This window comes from Protopterus annectens, chromosome 5.part1, assembly GCF_019279795.1.
Source record: "Protopterus annectens isolate FY-2018-M chromosome 5.part1, PAN1.0, whole genome shotgun sequence".
NCBI lineage: Eukaryota > Metazoa > Chordata > Ceratodontiformes > Protopteridae > Protopterus > Protopterus annectens.
The window spans coordinates 316,230,107-316,255,031 of NC_056736.1; the positions used below are offsets into that span (position 1 = coordinate 316,230,107).

The 24,925-nt window shown below is 37.7% G+C and overlaps 1 protein-coding gene across 3 annotated transcripts in view; it reads left to right on the forward strand.

The window, feature by feature from the left end:
- Positions 1 to 24,925, forward strand: part of ABCC4 (ATP binding cassette subfamily C member 4) — a 2,616,332-nt gene that overhangs the window by 1,240,590 nt on the left and 1,350,817 nt on the right. For all 3 annotated transcript variants that reach the window (XM_044072995.1, XM_044072997.1, XM_044072996.1), the window contains 2 exons: positions 15,743 to 15,780; positions 24,187 to 24,278. In XM_044072995.1, coding sequence (XP_043928930.1) covers positions 15,743 to 15,780; positions 24,187 to 24,278 — 130 coding nt within the window. The remainder of the gene's footprint in view (positions 1 to 15,742; positions 15,781 to 24,186; positions 24,279 to 24,925) is intronic.

Consider the following 24,925-nt stretch of genomic DNA (forward strand, 5'->3'; position numbering starts at 1 on the left):
CAGACATTGACCCACAGTGATGCCACACCAAGAGGAGTGTGCTGTATAACCTGTGCAGACAATAACTCAACCAGCTAAGAGGAGGTGCTGTATAACCACTGCGCCAGACAACAATGACTCACAGTGATGCCACATCAAGAGGAGGTTTCGCATGTATAACCACTGCGCAGGACAATGATTCTACAGTGATGCCACACACCAAGAGGAGGTGCTGTATAACCACTGTGCAGACATTGACCCACAGTGATGCCACACCAAGAAAGGTGCTGTGATAACACCTCACGCAGACATTGACCCACAGTGATGCCACACCAAGAGGAGATGCTGTATGACCACTATGCAGACATTGACCCATAGTGATGCCACACCAAGAAAAGGTGCTGCCATAACCACTATGCAGACTTATTCGACCCACAGTGATGCTGTACACCAAGAGGAGGTGCTGTATAACCACTGCACAGACATTGACCCCACAGATGCTGCTTATATTCTTCCTTGTTTACTCATTTTTTGTTGTAATTGTGATCCCTTCCTTTACATATTGGCCTGCATTCTTCCATTTCTCTTTGTTTTACCCTCACCCATCTGTTCTACTAATTTGTATATCCTGGTATCTTCACCTCCCCAGTTATAGTTCTCCTGGATATTATGCTGTTGTTACCACCTTTAATATTAAGACTTTGCTCTTCTCGTAAAATAATAAGATCAGACAGCTTTATAACTGCACTGTAGTCAGTGGCATTGATAAGGGGATCTTTGGAGTACTCTGGCGGGTCATTAAGGTACCAGGAAACTGTTCATCAATATGGTGGCCTGAGTATGGAACACTGCACCAAGGGCATAGCCAGGTATACTCTTTGTACCCAGCTGAGTACATTTTTTTTCTGAACATCTCTCAGAGCTGTTATGGTTTACTGAAGACAGAATAGTTCTAACAAGTTTCTAAGCTAATATGTATGTAACCTGTACAGAGAAAGGAATACTGTTTAAGCCTGTTGTAGTAGGCAACAGGCTTAAAATCTAATACAATACAGTTGATAAACTCTGTATAGGCAAACAACTACGAGAAATGGGTACACTTTTAAATGTAAAGCAGGTTGGGAGAAAAAATATGAGATGAGTACAAAATGAAATTTTGTGGCTGCACAACATGATAGCAGGGGACTTGCAGCTGAAAGACTGCTTCACTACTGTATGACAGACTTCCTGGGTGCACATAGTTCGGAGAAGAGAGATCAGGCTTTTTGATACATATGTGGCAAGGCCTGAATGGCTGCTTAATATGAGAGGCAGACAAGAGGAGAGGGAGGGGCTGGCTGAGTACAGCAGGTAGCAATGAGATGCTGCTTTGCAATATTAGTTTGGTTGTTGAGACTTCATTTGTGTTTACCATGTACTTGAACATAGCAGATGAAGCGAGCAGAGCTATTTATTGTTGCGTGTGGACACAGACAACATGCAGTGATTTACTTTTGAGCTCTAGTTATTGTGCATTATTGTAAACCAGGACAGCAAATAGAGATCCGTTTTGAAAGACTTTGAAATCAGGTGATAAGCACTAATAAATATAGGTTCATACATTCATAGATTAGTACTAACTAGACTAACTGCCCTTGTGGGCTGTTTTAAGTTTAGCCAATTACCCCATGTGAGAATCAAGTCTTGCACCTTGTGTCACTTAGGTAAACATCTTAACCATTATACCAATGTCCCATAAAAATAACAGGGAATTAATTAATCAGTGACCTCTAGGATCTGGACTGCATGCAGGTAGAATGCTTGGGGCAAAAGACTGCAGACGGATGATGTATCAAGTTCTACTGATTTTCCTTTGCTGCAGCAGCCTTCTAGGGGTCATGTGATTAGGTGACCTTGATCTCTAGCTGTATGAATGACAGAATAAGGAAAACCGTTATAAAACATTCTGTGAAAAGCCAGACATAGAACTAGCATGCTTGCCATGCTCCTGTTTGTGCTTTCTTTGTCTTTGGGAGCCTCTTATTTAAGTTTTGCAGGCAACTTAATTTGCATATTTCGTGTTGTCAGATTCCAGTAATTGCCCAGATGATGCAAGTCATTAAAACATCACAAAAATGTTTTACTTGGGGTGAAGATGACCATACCCTTCAGCCATCTGCTGTGTTGATGTTCTACCCTGGGAAGAAATAGAACCCGAATGTCACCACTTCTTTGGTGTGCATATCAGCTCCATGCCAAGATCGAGTTGCAAAAAGTGATCAGTACACAAAAGTGTAATCATTAAGTTTTGAGTACATAGTGAAACAGTGATAACCAAAAGTCAGTTTCACACTCTATCCCAAGTGTTATTGAGTGGGTTGCACAACCACAGCCCTGCTTACTAGTTAAATATAGTCAGTTTAAATATTACCTCAAGTCTCCCCTGAAAGGACTCCACCAAACAGATATGCTTACTATGAGACTGTTGTGTTTAAGAAAAAAAATAGTTCTGTAAGATATGTGGTAATCTTTATCTTTAAATCCAAATCAAGCAAACTGTTCCTTTATGTTCACCTATAACTGCTATATTTGCGACTGACACAATTAAATGTCACACCCATGTGTATCACAACTTCCCTGTGATGCAGAAGCTACAACTGCTTGAATAAACACCCCATTAAGACCAATACTGAGGCAATGATAAGTCTGAGGATGAAAGCAGAACTGACAGATGAAAATGAAAATGTGTCATCTTTCCACTTTGTAGTATTTCAAAATTCACCTAGGAGATAATCTAGACAGTCCAAAACATGTTGTATATGGATGCCAACTGGTTATTGATGGCAGATGCACAAACACTCTTTCAGTCTGTAACACTGTAAGCTAGACTCTGATTAGCTCTGATTGGAGGATGTGTTTCCAAGTGCATTGGGCCACATGATGAAGTGAAGGGAGTAGGTGTTTTCTAACTTACAGTATTTTGTTACCCAGTTCCTGGATGCTGTTTTTTTTTTATTCTGCCGTACTTAGGACACTGGAACTTGCAGTTACGTGAAACCCCGAATCCTAGATACTGATTTCAGTATTCTTCCTTACACAGGACACTAAAAGGTCTAGAGTTTTAGGTATATATGTGCATACCTGTCTTACAAATGGCATGTGAACAATGATCCAGCTCCCGTTCTCTCGGACCTCGGCAGCAGAAGAGTCTGGTTATTTCTGAGCAATGACTGATTCCCTTAATGCTGCGGACACCGTGTTTGTTGTATAGTCTGTTTCAGTTTGTGTTCCTTCTGTTGTCTCTTTGTTTATTCCCTTCAATTTCTTCTGAAACATTTGCTTTTCTGCAGTTTGGAAAAATGCTGCTATGTGAGATGAAATTAATCGCGCATATTTTTTGTTAGTACCAACATCTTGGGGGCTGAATGCCTTACGGAACTAATTCTGTTCACTCAGGAGTGTTCATATTAGGAAGGTGAGTGTAGGAAGTGTGATGTATTTTATGTAGTACTCAGGCTATGTGTACACTCAGTGTGGGACAATGTGTGACTAGTGGCCATGAGAATCATTGACACCTTTCTGACATCCAAGAAAGGTCAGTCTTATGACCACCTTAATGGCACCTGCCTTGGTCTTCTGTCTTATTGTTATTAACTGTAGTTTGATGGTCAATGATTTTTGGTACTCTAACATTTATAAATTATAATCCTTCACAAGCACATGCTATTCCTATAAACATTATTAAATGATATGCCCTTGTTATATGCTGCTTTGCCTGTATCTCAAAATGTATTATACTTCTTTGGTGACAAAACAACCTAAATGTAAGATACAAACCCAACACATGGCAGTGCCACAATTAAAAAGAAACACAAGCTAACAAGTGAATGAAGTAAATAAGATAAAGAACAGACAATGACAGAAAAAGACCTAGCTTCAAATAAATTGAACCCAGGCTACACTGAGAACTCACTACAGTCTGCCATAACAAAATAAGTAATCAAATCACAACATTCTGTCACAAGAGACCACCAGTGAGAGATAGAAAACCAAAGCAAAACATGAGAAAATGGCATGGATGATTACTAGCAATAACTTCCGACGCCTGGGTGTGGGTAATGCATGGTTTACTCATGGTTGGTGTGGTTTGGTCATGAGTACAAGTCCAAGTGGCCAAAGACAACTTAGATGGGTGAATCCAGCATTACCCACACCCAGAAGTTAAGGTTATTATTATACAATCGACATTATTTAAGAAAAAAATAATTACTTTTCTTAAATAATGGTGCATTCAATATAATTCTATTTTATTCTTATTTTATTTTACATTTGTTGACGAGGGCTAGTCTTAGCTGGATATATTTCCATTTTCAGTAGAGGCCCGGGGAGAAAAGAAATACACACAGAAATACACATAAAAAGAAAAAACCTTATAATTAAAAAAGCAATTACAATAATAACAAATGGCAATATAATGTCAAAATAAAAAACTTAATTAAAGAAGATATATCAAAAGTATAACTTGTATGAGTAACTAAGATTCAGGTTAAAGGATGAGATGACAGTAAGAAAGATATAGGGTGACAAGTTGTTGTACAGAGAAAAGTTAAGAGGTAAGCAAAAGGGTAAAATATGTCATGTCTCAGAGAAAGAGGGGCAAAAATACTATAGCAGGTTGGGTAAAAAAGGAAGCCATCTAAGAGAGATGACAGTAAAACAAAGAAGCAGAAAAAGCACTTGCTGATGTGAGACAAAGAGAGGAAGAGAAAAATAAGAGTAAGGAAGAAAGAGTTTATCAAAAGAAAAGAAATGAGAGTTGGTCTTGTACACAAAAAGAAAGAAGAAGAGATAGTGGCGGAAAAATGAGGAGGAGGATAGGCAGATGTAGGTGGGGAAGATTAGTCAGGCTTTATACAGGAACAGAGCCAATGGCTTTGAAGTAATTCTTAATTTCTTGTTTGAGAGAGGTAGAGATGTGAGTAGAGTGATTTCACTGCTGGTACAGTGAATTCCAGCTCCCTTCCAATTTAGCCAACAGAGAAAAGGAGTCACCCGGCTGAGTTATTGGACTTTGTAGGGCAGGCCATAAGTTTCTTAGAAGATCTAAGAGTTGAGATTATTATAAGGGATTAAAAAGTTGAGAAAAGAATAGGAGGTGTTATTGGGCTGGTATAGTAATTTGTGGGCAATATTGAGTTGGGGAATGAGCAAAAGGTGTTGAAATTCCATCCATCCTAGTTGTTTCAGGTTCACACAGTGATGTGTTCTATAAAGGGTTACCAGTAACAAATCTGGCAATGTTGTAATAGGGATGTGGCAAGTTTGTTAAGGTTGGCTTTCTTAAGGTTAGTAAAGATAGGAGAAGCATAAAGGAGTGTAGATATAAGATGGGAGGTGGGCAATTGTAGCTCTGGCAGAAACTTGTTGGGTAGGGTTTAATTCTATATAAGGATCCAATTTTTTCCTGTTTTACTAATTTGATAGTGATGTTAATGTGTTGATCAAAAAGAGAGATTATTATCAATTGTTATTCCTAAAGAGAAAGTTTTTGTTGTTGGTTCAGGGGAAATGCACAGTAGCATTATTTGATGAGATGGTGAAATCAAGGGTAGGGATCGAGTGAGGTAGGGGTGAAAAGGAGAAGTTTAGTTTTTTTGGCGTTAAGAAAGAAGGTAGCGTTTAGAAAAACCATGTGTTTTCAACTGTGTTGAAGATGCTTTGAGTAAGTGAATGAAGTGTTATGAAGAAGACAGCTGAGCAAATTAGGTGAGTCATCAGCATATTGTATAGACGGTTGCTTGAGGAATTGCTAGATGTAGGTCATTAATGAAAAAGAATTAATGAAAAGAAGAGGTCCGAGAATAGAGCCCTGAGGGACACCAATAGTTACAGGTAGTAAAGAGGAAGTTTGGTTTCCCAAAGAACTGCTTGTTGTCTATTGCTAAGATAAGATGTAAACCATTTAATGGCAAGGTTGTCAAAGGAAAGGGATGTGAGTATATTGATTAATATAGAGTGGTTAACCATGTCAAAAGCTTTAGAAAGATCGATAAATAGTGCAGAAGAGAGAAGGTTATTGTTGCGGTTCCTATTTATGGTGTCTGTGAAGGAAAGAAGAGCAGTGGTAGTACTATGATGGGGTCTAAAGCCATGTTGACAGTTGGCTTATAAAGTTATGTACTGAGAGATGATTTAGAAGTTGTTGGTGTATACATTTTTCCATAATTTTTGCTAATGGAGAAAGGAGTCACGCATTGGTCTATAGTTGAATAGTCGATAGAGTTGCCTCCTTTGTGTAAAGGGATAATGTAGGACACTTTCCAGATGTCAGGGATAATACCCTCTAGGATTGTTCTGTTTATGAGAATGGAAATGGGATATGCGATTGCTTTTGCAGTTTTTTGGAGAAAAAGAGAAGGGAGGTTATCAGCAGAGGGGGGAATTTACAAGGCTTGAGTTTTGGGCAAAAGGCAGCACACAAGGCAGTGGATGAGTTTATAGATGAAAGAGGTAGAGATAGGTTATGTAGTTTAGGAAGTTAGGGATGAAGCAGCTTGGATTTGTGAGGAGTTTGAGTTATTGATGTTCATTTGCTTGGTTAGGGAATGAATAGTTTCAGTAAAGAATAGGTTGAAAGTGTTAGCAGTTAGGAGAGGGGTGTCTGGGTCCACATTAAGTGGGCTAGGTGTTTTAGCTGTACCTGGGGACAGGAGTTTATTAACTGAGGACCAGAAGGCCTTTGGATTGTTATGATGAGTCTGTTGAGGTTTGCAGTAATAGTTTTTTTTGTCTGCAATGATAGCCTTTTTAGTAAGGTTTCTAAGCTGGCGAAAGTGCAGCAGGTCTGGATTATTTCTGTGACATCTCCATTTAGACCAGATTTTATTTCTGGAGTGAATTAGATTTTTCGTTTCTCTTGAGAGCCATGGGGCTATATTGGATTTCATTTTAATGGTACGCTCAGGGGCATGTCTATTAAGTATGGATAAGAAATTTGTGTTAAAATAAGATACTGCATCTTCAAGAGGAAGAGTTTTTAAGGGATTCCACAGCAGAAAGGATTAGGAGAGGAAACTATCTAAAATGGAGGTAAGAGAGGTCTGTGAAGCTAAAGGAAGAAAGAGTTATGAAGAGACCAGGAACAACTAAGAGGGGATAAGTGAGAAAGGCTAAGGCACTATTAGGTTTGTCATAGGAGTAAAAAGGAAAGGAGGGGTATAGAGGGGGTACTAGGGAGGGATAGAAGGATAGAGCAAACAATATAAGGATTGTTATAGGGAGAAGGAAAGGATAGTCAAAGGAAGAGTGAAACAAGCAGAGCAGAGATAGCAAGTGAAAATTCTCAGAGAAAAGGTAGGGTCAGTGGTGATAAGATACGAGCAGTAGAGCACAACAGAGAATACAATAGGGGAGGAGGGAATGACTGCAGGCAGATCCGGTAAGTTACTCAAATACACACTGGAAACGCAGAGGGCTGGAATAAGCAAGCCAAAGTCACAGTATAATAAAGTGTACTTATATGACATACATGACATGCCTCCTTGCTGCCCTTCCGCACTTTGTCTGGTATTCTCGCGACAGTTCTAAGCACTGTGCATGCCTATGCCTACAGTACATCAGAGCTGCAATGGGCAAAACAACAGAGAAAGCAAGATCTATGCGTTGCTTTTTTAGAACTGTTTCGGAGTATGTTAAATGGGTTTAACATAGCGAGGCGAAGCTTTAAAAAAAGTAACAGAGAGAATCTCTGTTGCTTTTTAAAGCTGTCTCGTTCTGCGATGGTTAAAGCCCATTTAACATGGCGGACGGTTGATTTAAAAAAGCAACGGAGAAAAGCAAGATTTCGTTGCTGTTTTACAAACTGTCTCTGGGCTATGTTAAAGGAGTTTAACATAAGCGAGACAGCTTTAAAAAAAAGCAACGGAGAATCTTCTGTTGCTTTTTTTTTAAAGCTGTCACCAAGCTATGTTAAACTTCGTTTAACATGGCAAGAGGTGAGTGTGAAACAATGGAATCTTGCATTCTCCGTTTGCTGTAAAAAGAGTTATAGTAATGGAAAAGTCCGGGCGGCGGACCTTTTCCATTACTATAACTCCTGATTTATGTCTTACGTTGTCAATCAGCATACACGTTTTTGAATATTAATGGGGAATTACGTTGTATAAATTGCAAGTATCATGCTATAGATAATAAAGTCTAATACAGCAACCTTTTTCCATTGAAATCATGCTTCTTAAGGTATGCAGTGATAGCCATGATCTCAAGATTTGCTGTTGAGGCCATACTTACCTGTACACATATAACTCTACTGTAATAATTGTTATAGTAGCTATTATTCTCTGTCCTGTGGAAGCTATTAATTTTACAAACTGCACTTCCATATTCTTATCATTTACATCAATTAACAAAGGTAATGCTTGTGGACAAGTAGGGATTCTTGTACAGCATAATTTAGGCAGCTATTTTGCAAAGTACGTGTCTCGTTAGTTCAAGACTACCATTTCTTGAAATATCCCCTAGGGTGCACAGTGCAGTTAAGTATGTAAGCGTTCTGGGTTGTGGGGGGAGTTTAAAAAAAAAACTTTCGCCTGAGTTATGCTTCGGGGAGGCCTGCACCTCAAGGAGTCCATGCTCATTCTACTAGGGCCGTTGCCACTTCTGCGGCCTTTTAAGCTAGGGTTCCACTGGATGACATTTGTTCCGCAGCCACTTGGGCTTCATCTCACACCTTTATCAGCCACTATAAAATAGATGTTATTTCCCGAGGTAGGGCGTCCTTTGGCTCTGCGGTGCTCCGGAATATCCTTCCATGAAGGCCACCCAAGATTTAGGTAGCTGGGGACTCTGTCCCACAGGTTGCTGACAAATGAAGTTCCTACTTCAGATTAAGAAGTTATGTACTCACCATAACGTTCCATCTGAGTAGGTATCTTCATTTGTCTGCAACCATCCCCCCCTCCTTCCCCCTGACCGTTATGATCGTTATTGTGTTATTAGCATATGTTCTCATTGGGACACTGTTTATCTGCTGTGCTATGGGGTAAACTTGATCTGAGGTCATTTAGGGTAGGCAGGGGATTATGGGTAAGGGGAAGGAGCTAGGAGCTCGGATCTATGCTATGATAGAAGTTGCCGGCTCGGATCCGAGATCGGATCCGTATCCCACAGGTTGCAGACAAATGAAGATACCTACTCAGATGGAACGTTATGGTGAGTACATAACTTCTTATTATCAGTAATACTATTCCTTTCAGCTTCCTAAGAATTCTAAGGTGCATCCCATCATACCCAAATGCTGTTTGTTCTTTTGGCTTTCTAGTTGCTTATGATTATTTATTTTGGAAAAAGACTGTAACCAAACCCATTTTTCTAATTATTTCTGCTGACTGGATATTATAAACTCACCCTTTCCAATTCTGTAAACAAAAAGTATTAATTTATCAAGTCTGCTCAATCATCGATTTTTTGCTCATTTCCATTTAGTTTATTAAGTTCAGTCATGCCTCCTTCTATCATTCTTCACTCATTTAACTGTTCAGGACACATTTTATTTACTTAAATGACCATCTTTTCCAACGTTTGGAACTTTCATTTTCTGTTTTGCTTGCTTCTCTGCATCTGAATCGGTACTGTTTTTCTTGTAGTTTCTAAAAGGTGTGTTTTCCTCTTATGTTTGATGTCATTTGAAAACCACTGGACTTTACTTTCTTTTTGCTTTATTTCACACAGAGGATGATTGTTTTACACAAAGGATTTCAGATTCTGTAATGGCAGTTTCTGTGTATTGCCACTGTTTATCCACACTGTCTTGATATTCGCTATATATTTTCTGAGGTGCTGTCCCATTATATCAAACTCGTTTCTTCTGAAATTTAGAAACAATAACTTTTTTTTTTGGCTGTTAAGTTATTGAAAGAATATGAGAAAACCAACTCCAAAACTGCTTTTTTTTATCAGTTAGGTTTTAATAGCAGCTGTTTGTGATCTGCCCATTGCATTGCATCAAGACTTTTTGGATGTGGATTCCTTCAAGGATTTCAGGTTAATATTTGGCATATTGCCTCCTCTAGAAAATACCTCTCATTTCTTTACCATTTTCTTATTGTTTGCTACACCAAGAGGAGGTGCTGTATAACCACTGCACAGACATTGACGCCACACCAAGAGGAGGTGCTGTATAACCACTGCGCAGACAATGACTCAACCAAGAGGAGGTGCTGTATAACCACTGCGCAGACAGTGACTCACAGTGATGCCACACCAAGAGGAGGTGCTGTATAACCACTGCGCAGAAAATGACTCACAGTGATGCCACACCAAGAGGAGGGGCTGTATAACCACTGCGCAGACAATGACTCACAGTGATGCCACACCAAGAGGAGGTGCTGTATAACCACTGCGCAGACATTGACCCACAGTGATGCCACACCAAGAAAAGGTGCTGTATAACCACTACGCAGACATTGACCCACAGTGATGCCACACCAAGAGGAGGTGCTGTATAACCACTGCGCAGACAATGACTCAACCAAGAGGAGGTGCTGTATAACCACTGCGCAGACAATGACTCACAGTGATGCCACACCAAGAGGAGGTGCTGTATAACCACTGCGCAGACATTGACCCACAGTGATGCCATTCTTCCTTGTTTACTCATTTTTTTGTTGTAATTGTGATCCCTTCCTTTACATATTGGCCTGCATTCTTCCATTTCTCTTTGTTTTACCCTCACCCGTCTGTTCTAGTAATTTGTATATCCTGGTATCTTCACCTCCCAGTTATAGTTCTCTGGATATTATGCTGTTGTTGCCACCTTAATATTAAGACTTTGCTCTTCTCGTAAAATAATAAGATCAGACAGCTTTATAACTGCACTGTAGTCAGTGGCATTGATAAGGGGATCTTTGTAGTACTATGGCGGGTCATTAAGGTACCAGGAAACTGTTCATCAATATGGTGGCCTGAGTATGGAACACTGCACCAAGGGCATAGCCAGGTATACTCTTTGTACCCAGCTGAGTACATTTTTTTTTTCTGAACATCTCTCAGAGCTGTTATGGTTTACTGAAAACAGAATAGTTCTAACAAGTTTCTAAGCTAATATGTATGTAACCTGTACAGAGAAAGGAATACTGTTTCGCCTGTTGTAGTAGGCAACAGGCGAAAATTACACATGCAGTTGATAAACTCATAGGAGGCAACAACTAGAGAAACGTGTGCATTTTTAAATGTAAAGCAGGTTGGGAGCAAAAATATGAGATGAGTACAAAATGAAATTTTGTGGCTGCACAACATGATAGCAGGGGACTTGCAGCTGAAAGACTGCTTCACTACTGTATGACAGACTTCCTGGGTGCACATAGTTCAGAGAAGAGAGATCAGGCTTTTTGATACATATGTGGCAAGGCCTGAATGGCTGCTTAATATGAGAGGCAGACAAGAGGAGAGGGAGGGGCTGGCTGAGTACAGCAGGTAGCAATGAGATGCTGCTTTGCAATATTAGTTAGTTTGGTTATTGAGACTTCATTTGTGTTTACCATGTACTTGAACGTAGCAGATGAAACGGCAGAGCTATTTATTGTTGCGTGTGGACACAGACAACATGCAGTGATTTACTTTTGAGCTCTAGTTATTGTGCATTATTGTAAACCAGGACAGCAAATAGAGATCCGTTTTGAAAGACTTTGAAATCAGGTGATAAGCACTAATAAATATAGGTTCATACATTCATAGATTAGTACTAACTAGACTAACTGCCCTTGTGGGCTGTTTTGAGCTTAGCCAATTACCCCATGTGAGAATCAAGTCTTGCACCTTGTGTCACTTAGGTAAACATCTTAACCATTATACCAACGTCCCATAAAAATAACAGGGAATTAATTCATCAATGACCTCTAGGATCTGGACTGCATGCAGGTAGAATGCTTGGGGCAAAAGACTGCAGACGGATGATGTATCAAGTTCTACTGATTTTCCTTTGCTGCTGCAGCCTTCTAGGGGTCATGTGATTAGGTGCCTTTGATCTCTAGCTGTATGAATGACAGAATAAGGAAAACCATTATAAAACATTCTGTGAAAAGCCAGACATAGAACTAGCATGCTTGCCATGCTCCTGTTTGTGCTTTGTCTTTAGACTCTTATTTAAGTTTTGCAGGCAACTTAATTTGCATATTTCGTGTTGTCAGATTCCAGTAATTGCCCAGATGATGCAAGTCATTAAAAACACAAAATGTTTACTTGGGGTGAAGATGACATACCCTTCAGCCATCTGCTGTGTTGATGTTCTACCCTGGGAAGAAATAGAACCCGAATGTCACCACTTCGTTGGTGTGCATATCAGCTCCATGCCAAGATCAGTGCAAAAGTGATCAGTACACAAAAGTGTAATCATTAAGTTTTGAGTACATAGTGAAACAGTGATAACCAAAAGTCAGTTTCACACCCCTATCCCCAAGTGTGTGAGGGTTGCACAACCACAGCCCTGCTAGTTAAATATAGTCAGTTTAAATATTACCTCAAGTCTCCCCTGAAAGGACTCCACCAAACAAATATGCTTACTATGAGACTGTTGTGTTTAAGAAAAAAAAATAGTTCTGTAAGATATGTGGTAATCTTTAACTTTAAATCCAAATCAAGCAAACTGTTCCTTTATGTTCACCTATAACAGCTAGATTTGCGACTGACACAATTAAATGTCACACCCATGTGTATCACAACTTCCCTGTGATGCAGAAGCTACAACTGCTTGAATAAACACTTCATTAAGACCAATACTGAGGCAATGAAAAGTCTGAGGTTGAAAGCAGAATTGACAGATGAAAATGAAAATGTGTTATATTTCCACTTTGTAGTAATTCAAAATTCACCTAGGAGATACTCTAGACAGTCCAAAACATGTTGTATATGGATGCCAACTGGTTATTGATGGCAGATGCACAAACACTCTTTCAGTCTGTAACACTGTAAGCTAGACTCTGGTTAGCTCTGATTGGAGGATGTGTTTCCAAGTGCATTGGGCCACATGATGAAGTGAAGGGAGTAGGTGTTTTCTAACTTACAGTATTTTGTTACCCAGTTCCTGGATGCTGTTTTTTTTTTATTCTGCCGTACTTAGGACACTGGAGCTTGCAGTTAAGTGAAACCCCGAATCCTAGATACTGATTTCAGTATTCTTCCTTACACAGGACACTGTAAAAGGTCTAGAATTTTAGGTATATATGTGCATACCTGTCTTACAAATGGCATGTGAACAATGATCCAGCTCCCGTTCTCTCAGACCTCGGCAGCAGAAGAGTCCGGTTATTTCTGAGCAATGACTTATTCCCTTAATGCTGCGGACACCGTGTTTGTTGTATAGTCTGTTTCAGTTTGTGTTCCTTCTGTTGTCTCTTTGTTTATTCCCTTCAATTTCTTCTGAAACATTTGCTTTTCTGCAGTTTGGAAAAATGCTATGTGAGATGAAATTAATCGCGCACATTTTTTGTTGGTACCAACATCTTGGGGGCTGAATGCCTTACGGAATTAATTCTGTTCACTCAGGAGTATTCGTATTATGAAGGTGAGTGTAGGAAGTGTGATGTATTTTATGTAGTAGTCAGGCTGAGTGTACACTCACTGTGGGGCAATGTGTGACTAGTGGCCATGAGAATCATTGACACCTTTCTGACATCCATGATCAGAAAAGAAAGGTCAGTCTTATGACCACCTTAATGGCACCTGCCTTGGTCTTCTGCCTTATTGTTATTAACTGTAGTTTGGTGGTCAATGATTTTTGGTACTCTAACATTTATAAATTATAATCCTTGACAAGCACATGCTATTCCTATAAACATTATTAAATGATATGCCCTTGTTATATGCTGCTTTGCCTGTATCTCAAAATGTATTATACTTCTTTGGTGACAAAACAACCTAACAAGATACAAAACCCAACACATGGCAGTGCCACAAATTAAAAAGAAAACACAAGCTAACAAGTGAATGAAGTAAATAAGATAAAAAAATAATGTTAAGAAAAGACCTAGCTTCAAATAAGTGAACCCAGGCTACACTGAGAACTCACTACAGTCTGCCAACAAAATAAGTAATCAAATCACAACATTCTGTCACAGAGACCACCAGTGAGAGAGAGAAAACCAAAGCAAAACATGAGAAAATGGCATGGATGATTATAGCAATAACCCACGCCTGGGTGTGGGTAATGCTGGTTTACTCATGGTTGGTGTGGTTTGGTCATGAGGGCGAAGCCCGAGTGGCCAAAGACAACCGTGGGTGAATCCAGCATTACCCACACCCAGAAGTGGGTTATTGCTATTATACAATGACATTGTTTAAGAAAAAAATTAATTACTTTTCTTAAATAATGGCATTGTATAATGCCTCCTTGCTGCCCTTCCGCAGCTGTCTGGTATTCTGCGGCAGTTCTCATGTACTGTGCATGCCTATGCCTACACAGTACATCAGAGCTGTGGGCAAAAGCAATGGAGAAAGCAAGATCTCTGTTGCTTTTTACAAACTGTTTTGATATGTTAAATGGATTTAACATAGCGAGACAGCTTTAAAAAAAGTAACGGAGAATCTCTGTTGCTTTTAAAGTTGTCTCGCTATGTTAAACCCATTTAACATAGCGAGACAGTTTGAAAGCAACGGAGAAAGCAAGATCTTTGTTGCTTTTTACAAACTGTCTTGTTATGTTAAAGGAGTTTACCATAGCGGGACAGCTTTAAAAAAAGCAACGGAGAATCTCCGTTGCTTTTTTTAAAGCGGTCTCGCTATGTTAAACTCGTTTAACATGGTGAGACAGTGTGAAGCAATGGAGATCTTGCATTCTCCGTTGCTGTAAAAAAAAGAGTTATAGTAATGGAAAAAGTCCGGGCGACCGGACCTTTTTCCATTACTATAACTCTGATTTACAATGTGCACGTTGTCCAATCAGCATGCACGTTTTTGAATATTAATGGGGGGTCGTTGTATAAATTGCAAGTATCATGCACTATGAATAATAAAGTCTAATACAGCAACCTTTTTTCAGCGAAATCATGCTTCTTAAGGTATGCAGTGATAGCCATGATCTCAAGATTTGCTGTTGAGGCCATACTTACCTGTACATATATAACTCTACTGAAATAATTGTTATAGTAGCTATTATTCTCTGTCCTGTGGAAGCTGTGGTACAAACTGCACTTCCATATTCTTATTTTTACATCAATTAACAAGGTAATGCTTGTGGACAGGCAGGATTCATGACACAGCATAATTTAGGCAGCTGTTTAAAATACAGTATCTCGTTAGTTCAAGACTGCCATTTCTTGAAATATCCCCCCCCCCTGAGTTATACAGTGCAGTTCGTATGTAAACGTTCTGGGGTTGTGGGGGGAGTGCAGGGGATGTGCCCTTTAGAGAAACAAGTTTAAAGGAGAAAAGCAATATTTGACGTTTCCTGTTCTGAGATTTATGTCTCTCTCTCTTTTTTTTTGCCATTGTATGGCTTTGCATTGAGATTCTCTACATTTCAGTAGAAAGGCCATAATTCATTGGTTAATATACTACCATTAAACATAGCATTTTCCCATGATTATTATTATTGTTGATTTTGCATTTTTATCTGTTCTGTTTATTTCTTAGTCAACTTGCCTAGCCATCAAGTGCAAATAAAAGCTATAAGCTCACCTAAAACACAAATGGTTTGCAATACTTTTGTGTGTGTGTTTAGAACATTGTTCTATTAATGAGGCTAGTGTATATATACTTCTGTTTGTATTATTATTTTTTTTCTTATTTTCAGGTTACGTATGTTCTTCAGGACTGGTGGCTATCTTACTGGTAAGAACCACTTTATTCTTATGAAGCCACTTTATTAATAACTAGACTATAACTTCAGAAATACTCAGCTTGTTGAACCTTGGCTGTCAGTGTAAGTACTGCACTGAGAAATACTGCTATGATACATATCAAGTTGTTTCCTTACATTGATTAATACCTGTAGGTACTTTCCTGTTTGTTAAGGTACTACTGTTAGGATGGGGGGATGTATGTGAAGAGTTTGGGTGCCGTAGAAGGGAAGCTCGGATTAAGTGTTTGAAGGATAGAAGCTGAAGTTCTTTAACAACTACTTTCCTGTTTTCTGATATAAAATGAATGCCATCTAACATCTGATGTATTATATGATTTTTATAGCATGCACAGAGTAATAAATGCAAAACGGGGGGGTGGGTGGATAATATGACAAAATCATTTTAAATATTCTTACCACTATTACAGAATTTGTTCTTTAAAATGGATCACTGCAAGTTAATGTATTCAGGGGATTATATCTAGTTCTGCAGGGACCATATATCCAGTATATTTGTCATAATAATGCATGTTTGGCATTATGCTTGATATGTTTTTTTCATTCTACTAGTCTTTTCTTAAACTATACCAAAGTAGATGCAAGTACTTCACACGTTTGAATACGCAACAGGAGTGTGTGCCAAAAGGAAATGTCCACATAAAAAGTATTAAAACCAAAACACACCAAACCAAGAACCCAGCTGTAAAGATGAATGGCCACACAATAAAGCCCAAGGAAAGCTGATTTTAAAATCAGCTTTCCTTGGGCTTTATTGTGTGAACGTTCATCTTTGCAGCTGGGTTCTTGGTTTGGTGTGCTTTGGTTTTAGTACTTTTTTTGTGGCTACTTGACACGTTTGTTATTATATTGTAGTGACACACTCTAGAAGTGCACTATGTTGTTTACAAATATGAGAGTTCTTGGCACCTTAAAGTGTCATTTACTTGTTCCTAATGATATTGTCTTCATTTTGGCATATCATGAGGATGTACTATCACCCTTGAATACACCACGCACAGTAGGTCAAAAGCTAGGAGAGCTCTAGCTCAGAAAATGATTCAGCTTAAAGCAGAGTAATTCCTTAATCTAAAGCACTTGTGCTCTGCAAAACAATCTCATTATGTTTTCTTGCATTAGATGTGCAATATCTAGCAATTCAGGTAATTCATTTCTTATATCAGCAGTGCATCAAATAAGAAAAACACATATTAAGGCAATAATGAAACAGATATTATTTCTTGTATATAGTTTTAATTATGTTTAAAATGTGTTTATTTTAGCAATGGACACTGAATGATATGAAATGGATTTTTATAATATTTGTCTTATATAAAAAATGTGACTTCATTATTTTCAGTCTTGTGGCCCCTAACAAAAAAAGTCAATTTGACACACACACACATTTTATTTGAAAGAAAATAAAAAACTTTGCCATCATTTATCTAAGTAGTAGTATTCATCTTTTTGTACAGTTAACAGAAAAAGTGCGTATTTCCTTTAGTTAAATAAAAATAAAAGCCGGAAAGTTTCCAGTGAGGAAACAAGGGTATACCCAAAACACACAACATAAAAAATGGAAATAATACATTACAGCAGATCTGAAATGGTTCCACACAAAGCAAGCACAGAACACAGAAGAAAAACTGAGTAATATCATGAAGCAGTAGATGTACTGAGGTAAGATGAGAAATGGGAGGATTGAACTCAATCCATCGAAGGCAGTTTTGACAAATGCAAATAAACCTGAAACCACTTCATTGAAATGTTTTTTAAGGGGCAAGCCCCACTGCAACCCTTCCATGTGGGAGGGGCACCCCCACACCCCTCAGAATTGTATATGCCAACTCTGAGGTTGCACAACACTGGAGGAAAAAGGTAATCTCCACTTTCGTTGAAGGTAGTTTTGGAGAACTGGCTTTAGTTTCTTTGCGTTAGCTGAAATTGCCTTTGACAGATTGACATGCTCCTGAAATGGGATAGATGCATATGTGAAAGACTTAGGGCAAAAGGTCAAAGAAGGAGATGTTCAAATGAAAGAACCACAACTGCATATCCTAGTAACTTCTTCCTTTGAGCCACAGAGCTGACATAAACTGCACAACTGTTATTTCCACATTGCCACTAGCTTTTTCCCCACTTTATTTTTCCAGTCCTTAGTGCCCCAGGTTTCTAAACTGGCTGGTGGTATACAGCAATACTATTTATCCAAAGAATCAGAAATCGTGAAGACCAGCTGACAGGCAAAGCTCACTGCACCGGCTGTACTTCACGCCACTTATGCTATAAATGCCAGTTTAATTGTTACAGACTGGTTTACCTTAAGTGTCCAGTTTAAGGTTCAGACAACAAATAGCTTTTTTTAGTTATTTTTTTCCTTACTGTTCATGTGTGACTGCAATACTGGCATGTTAAGTATATGAATGTATAAAGCTTACCTAATAGTGCTGGTCATGACATTTTCACTGTTTGCAGTCTTTCCGTTTGTGTGTGTAACTAGATCAAGACTGAAAATTAACCTTCAAAGCTGTCTCCAATCTGTAAAAGTAAATTAATAAATGCATCAACTCCTATATAAACTGATTAATCAAGAATTAATCATTTTACAGAATTTTCCTATTAAATTATTGAAAATGCAAATAAAGGAGACAGGGCATACAGTTGTGGTCATTGTACAGCAAATCTAGAATATTCTCTAGAATAGCAACGGCATACGAGGTTAATACTTTTTGTTCGTGCTGCTTTCTAAATTTTCATTCAGGATTTCATTCATGAACTTATTTCTTGAAGACAAACTTATACAATTACATAAAACAACATAGCCCAAGGGAGGAAGAAAGTGGAAGGGTAAGACTGACTTTGTAACTAGAGTCCAGTAGATACATGCTCCAAAAAAGTAACAGGTAAAGTGAAAATAATAGTAGTAGTACTAAATAAAGAACATGTATAACAAAGAATAATGTGTGAACCCATGCAGGGTATGCTTGGCAGACGTTCGTGGTTTACTGTAGGACATTGTGTATGAATGACATCACCTTTACTGCAGCTTATGAATTTGCTTAAGTGTTAATGCTTTGTAAATCACCACTGTATACTGTATTGCAGGTTACCCAGCCATAAATGGATACCAGCTTGCTGCCATGTTTATTCTGCATCGAGTACACATAGTCTAATGTCATTTTATCGATTTTCTCACCATAGATAGATTGCATTTGATAGGTGCGTACATTTTCTTACATGCAGTATTTGAATGTGATACTAGCTGAAATAGTATTGGAAAAACAGAGTCCTGGCATTGACACGTCATTGTAGCTAGAAACAGAAAGTTGGCTGCCCTTACCACTGCTGCCTGTTGTAAGTCTGGGAGCTGCAGAAACACTGTTGTCACCTCTGTGTTTTCAGTACAGCTCAAATCCTTTCCTTTGCCCATTGGTACAGTTAGTGTTAACAAGCACTAGTTCATATGATTTATATGTGGGGGAGTTACTAACGCAGAGCATTCTGGCTGAGCAGCAGCATTAGGCATGCTCACAAGCTTCCATAATTCATTTTCTATGTTTTGCTGGCCTTGTTTCTTTTGCTCAGTGTTTAGGATGCATCCTTGTATTGCATAATTGGTGAATTCTGAAAATAATAATAAAATCTACCTCAAACAAGTTGACACTCATTATAATAGAAATAAAGTACATCTAGATTAAATGGCAGGCAGCCAGAGACTTCACATCTGATTTCTGAGACATTCTCACCATCAGTACTAACTGGCTAATGTAGGCTAGTCAACTGATGACAAGAATCTCCAATTCAGAGAGAAGATAAAGCTTCATTGGGTAGCACCTCTTTACCATCAAAATACAAGGTCTCTGAATCGAACACTTGTTTATTCTCCCGACAAACCTAATTTTGTGGTAGCATATGTATCTCTTGTCTCTCTCAGATGAACGTGTGCGCACACACACACACACACACACACACACACACACACACACACACACACTCTCCCACTCCCAGGAGCATTTTATATATATATATATATATATATATATATATATATATATATATATATATATATATATATATATATATATATACACACACACCCCTACCTGTATATATTCTATCTTGTACTTGTAGCTTTTCTGCCTGGACCTCTGCTGAAACTGGTGTACTAGCCCAGTCAGACCCCCTGGTAAACAAATGTCAAATAAATAAATAATAAATATATACGTGGTAAGTATATATATATATATATATATATATATATATATATATTTATAGATACACATACACACACACGCATCCATGTAAATATGGGGATATTAAATATGGTCGAACAGTCTTTATGTTGACCTACTTACGATTGAAGACAACTAGTCAACTTACATCTGCACAAAACATTGGGGTGGGACAATAGTGTATTTGCCACCTTGAAGGACCCATGTTAAAGCATGAATCTGAGTTTCATGCAGATGGAATTCATTGTATTTTGTCAGTCAAAATTAAGAGAGTTCATAATCTTTGCATATACTCATATACACACAAGCATACACGCACACACTTACATAGATGCCTATTTCGAGTCTCTTCAAGAAAAGTCAGTCATTGGACCAGTGAAAATGCTATTTTATTTAATCATTTATAGGTAACCAGGCAAGTTAACTGATCCTTGGACTTTTTCAGCCTCAAAGTGGACCAAATGGCAGAGGCAATAAACATCTGGTATATGTGAATCGGGTTCCTATTATATAATCGACGATGCAATCCTTCGAATGCGTCTTGATCGAACTTGAAAGCACGAAACAGCAAAATAGCGAAATGGCATGTAAGCAATTTCTTTCCCTGGGAAAGTAATCGCTTGGCTGCCTACATTACTTTGCCATTTTTGTCACTGTAGTGCGATCTTGGAGTTGGTATATTTAAGAAGGTGGGGTGTGGGGGGGGGGGCAAAGCCCTCCACTTTATGTAATGTTTTGAAGTTTTTATTTTTTTTTTGTTTGTTTTGTGGAACAATGGTGTTCGGTATTGTAAGCTTTTGGTTACATGGGGTTGATAAATCGGGTCTATATTATAAGATCGACATTTGAAAACATTGAACAACATATGGTCGATGTCTTCAAACATCGATCTTATAAAAAGACAAAAAAAAAAAAAGTACCCTAACGTGTGTGCCCCGCACACTCCCCGCTACTTAAATATACCAACTCCGAGACCGCACTACATTACAGTAAACGGAAATCTCCCCTTATGGAGATTTCTGTTTACATGCTCGAGATTCTGAGCGTTCAATATTTAATGTCGACAATGACAGATTCGACATTGTCAGCTTTTGAAAATATAATATAGACCCGATAAGTCAGTGTTTGCTTTTTTAAGCATTTGCTGATTTAATATAGACCCTGTAAATTAGCTTTAAGATACATAAGAATGACATTCAGAATGTATGTACAATTCTTAACTTAGTTTTTACATAATGATATCTTATGAGATTGGCTAAAACAGACAGAGTACAAACTATTTCATTTGAAAGTCCTGCATTTATTCCTTTCAAACAGAAGTTTAAAGGCAGTCAGTGTATCTGACTAAGTTTTTGCTGGTGGAAAAGCTGTTGAAGAGGAAAACAGAATAATGCTACCCATGTTAAGTTTGAGCCTGGACAAAAATAAATAAACTCTCAGATCATGCTTCTTTTGCTATAAGAATTGGCACTGTAGGCAGAGACACTGTTCGGTTTAACTGCAGTGTGCTATTTTAAGTAAAATACAGATCTGCAGTTGTGTAGAAAAGGTCTGTTTTTATAGGGTGGAAAGAGGTTACACTGGCTATTTTTATCATTTACAGAATTTGCAGTATTTGCAGTAAGTACAATATGAATTATTGGGTGTAGTCACCAAAGCTGTGTGGAGAACTTTTGGAGTGAAGAGCACATAGTTAATAGAAAACCTGTAGGTATTGTTACAGATGCCTTTGTACTCTTCATTAAAATATATGAATTCAGAATAATAGCAAATTATTCAACATTTCAGTCTTTGGTAGACTATTACAGGTTATAGGGGCCATTTTGGGGAAAAAACCCTCTTTCTGCTGAAAGAAATAACATGGTGTAAGTGAACTCCTTTTTGGTTTCTTAAAACATCGGTAGTATTTTGATTTGGATTTTTTTCCTGGGGATGGTAGTTTTCATTTATACATTTAATGGTTAGTGTGTTAATTATGAAAATGGCTCTTTTGGTTACTGGTAACCAATTATGTTTAAAGAAATGCAGTGGTAAGTGTGTGCAAAGTGGATAAAATCATAGGATTTTTTTCAGCTGTTCATAAAATAACTATATTTTGGGAGGATGGTGAATCAGTAATAGGTATAGTAAATTTTAATCTGAGCAGTAGTACATTTGTTTTCTTGCAGTGGTAGTGAAAAGATGAAATGGTTTAATCTATAATTCGGTTACTTTTTTAAGATACTGATCATTGTTTTATTATGGTTTAATTACTTGTTTAGTTTTTATAATGTGAAAGCTTGTGATGTGTCTACAAATAAAATTACTATGGTTCTGGACATTTGTCTCTTTTGTTTTGGGTTTCGTGTGAAAAATATTCTTCAGATATACCGAAGCCCAAGTTTTCTTTTGGTTTGATCTTGCATATATGTTTAGATGTTGTGATCAACATTTTCAAAGCACCCTTTAAGTCTAGAAAAACAGCACCTGCTCCATATTAGAAAATACTTGATTAGTTAAGAAATATATCATTGTGATCTGTATGAATATGAGAAGAAATCAATGGTGTTTGTCAGAGGGAGACGATAATATTTTTGGATATATTTAAGTATTTCTTCATATACAATTTATTTTCTAGCATTTTTGATGGTGACAGACATTTTTGAATAGCACTTTTGATACACCTGTGACTTTATTTTATCATTAGACTGCTGTATGTGTATTAAACACATTTTGTTATGTATTCTGTTTTGTGTTTTAATTTTCATAATAAAAACAAATTGTGAGGGAAAAAAGAGGTGAGATTTACTGATGTATATTTTTCAGTCTTTTCTTTAATACTGCCTTTATGAAACAGGGGCCAGCATTTAGGGTTGTTGAATTCAGTGATGATACTGCAACTTGTTAAAGATGAGTTATTTCAAGCAGTTTTATTTTTGCCACCCTGTTAGGTTTTATTTTTGTAAGATTTTTTTGAATTTTTGTCCTCCAGAAATAGGCAGATTTTTTTTCTCATTTTATTGTACGTTGATATATCTTAATCTAGCCTGCAACATTAACAGGACATTCTGGAGAGACAGATACATCTCCCAGAGATTGCCACTCCTCTGGAACAAACTTCCAGTTCACTTAAAACAGAACTCCTCAATGACCCTATTTAAGCTTAACTTAGACAACTGGATGGGAGACCTTAAATTTACTCCTGGGGTGTCAATTATGTCCTTCTTGGATAAGGGCAGTCGGTGCTGATCATAGATTCAAGCTGCAAACATAGACCATGGCTAGGCTTATAAAGCCCCTATGGCCAATAGCCTACTAACCTCCTATGAATCTATTATGCACACATTACCTCTTTAGGGAATCCAAAAAAAAGTGCCTGTCTACTTTTCCCCTGCAAGTCCTGTTAAGTCAATTCCCCTTTGTCTGAAATCTTAATATTCTCAAATAATTTTTTTCTACTTTCATAATGTATGTCCTACATTCATTTTTCCTCCCTTTTGTCTTTTACTGCCCTTGTTTATTCTATTATGCTGCTTTGTTTACTAATTCTTCCAAAGTTTTTTGGGATTAAGCTGTTTCATGCTTTTAATTTCATCCAGTTAATTTGAGCACTTTATTTGTGACTGTTCAGTTGTTAAATCATTCATATTTGTTATCCATCAATTCATGAAGTATCAGATGCATGGAGCTTACAGCAAACTTGCTTTAAAGTGTATTAATACATGAAACTTTTTGCTGCCTTTGTCCCATTTAAAATAATTTTCTGTCGTGCAACCTGTGTAATCTAGGCAGTAAATGTCACATTTATAGTACTATAATTAAATTACAGTGAAACAACAGTAATAGGTGTAATCTGCCTTTGAAGTGTTGAAGTTCTGAATAAGATAAAGGTGGTCCACATAGCACTAGCACTGCAGATGTAATAAGAGTATACACTCAAAGCCCACAGTGTGAATGAATTAAAGCAAATCATTTTGGTTTTTGGAGCAGCACATTTCAAAAGGCTCCTCATGTTTTGCAGACTGCATACCACACTGTGCACAAATGACAGTTTGTTTTCATAGTGTGCAAAATAGCTGAATATAATTGCTTACTTATTCACTATTGTAGCTGTAAAATTATACTAAAATCTGATGCTGACTTTCATGGTAAATGGATAATTTGTTTAACTAGAAATATCTTTTGCAGGGCACAGCAACAAGAAAGTCTGACCAAAAGTTTAAATACTACTAATGAAACTGTTCTGGTGGATACAACTTTTTATCTTGGAATTTATGCAGGTAATAAATAGTGTAATATCCTTGTAAATTTATAAAGAACTGTATCATTTTTTACAGGGCTAAAATACTGTAAAATATGAAGGAAAGTATGCTGGTACAACAGGCAGAATCAGTTTATAGCCTCCTCACTAAGATGAGACATTTGCATTGAAGACTGACACATAGTAGATAAATATTTGCTTGTAAGCATTCATGATATTTTAATTTATGTTAATGAGTGATTTTTAACTGGATGTATATATGATTTAACAAGATGTATGACTATCAAACTGCATAGAACATCAAGGTGTACTAATACTAAAGCAACAGAGCTTTTAGAACTTGGCTATTCTCCAAAGAAGAATAGGGGAGACTATGTCCGTCCTGTGTTTGCATGGGTTTTGTGGGTTCATGTTAATCAGTCAACATCTCCTTATGCAGAACACACAAAAAAAAAAAAAAAGCTAAAACAACTTTCAGCAAACCTTAGAGGAAAGTTATTTTTGTTGGATTTTAAATCGTCATACACTGCCCATGTGGAGGGATGCCCACACTCCCCAAACTTAAGTGTATCTACTTTGGGCTCATGGAATATTGGAGAAAAAGGACAACTCCACTGTTGGTAAAAGTTGTTTCATCCAAATGTCTTAACTTGATTGGCACTCACT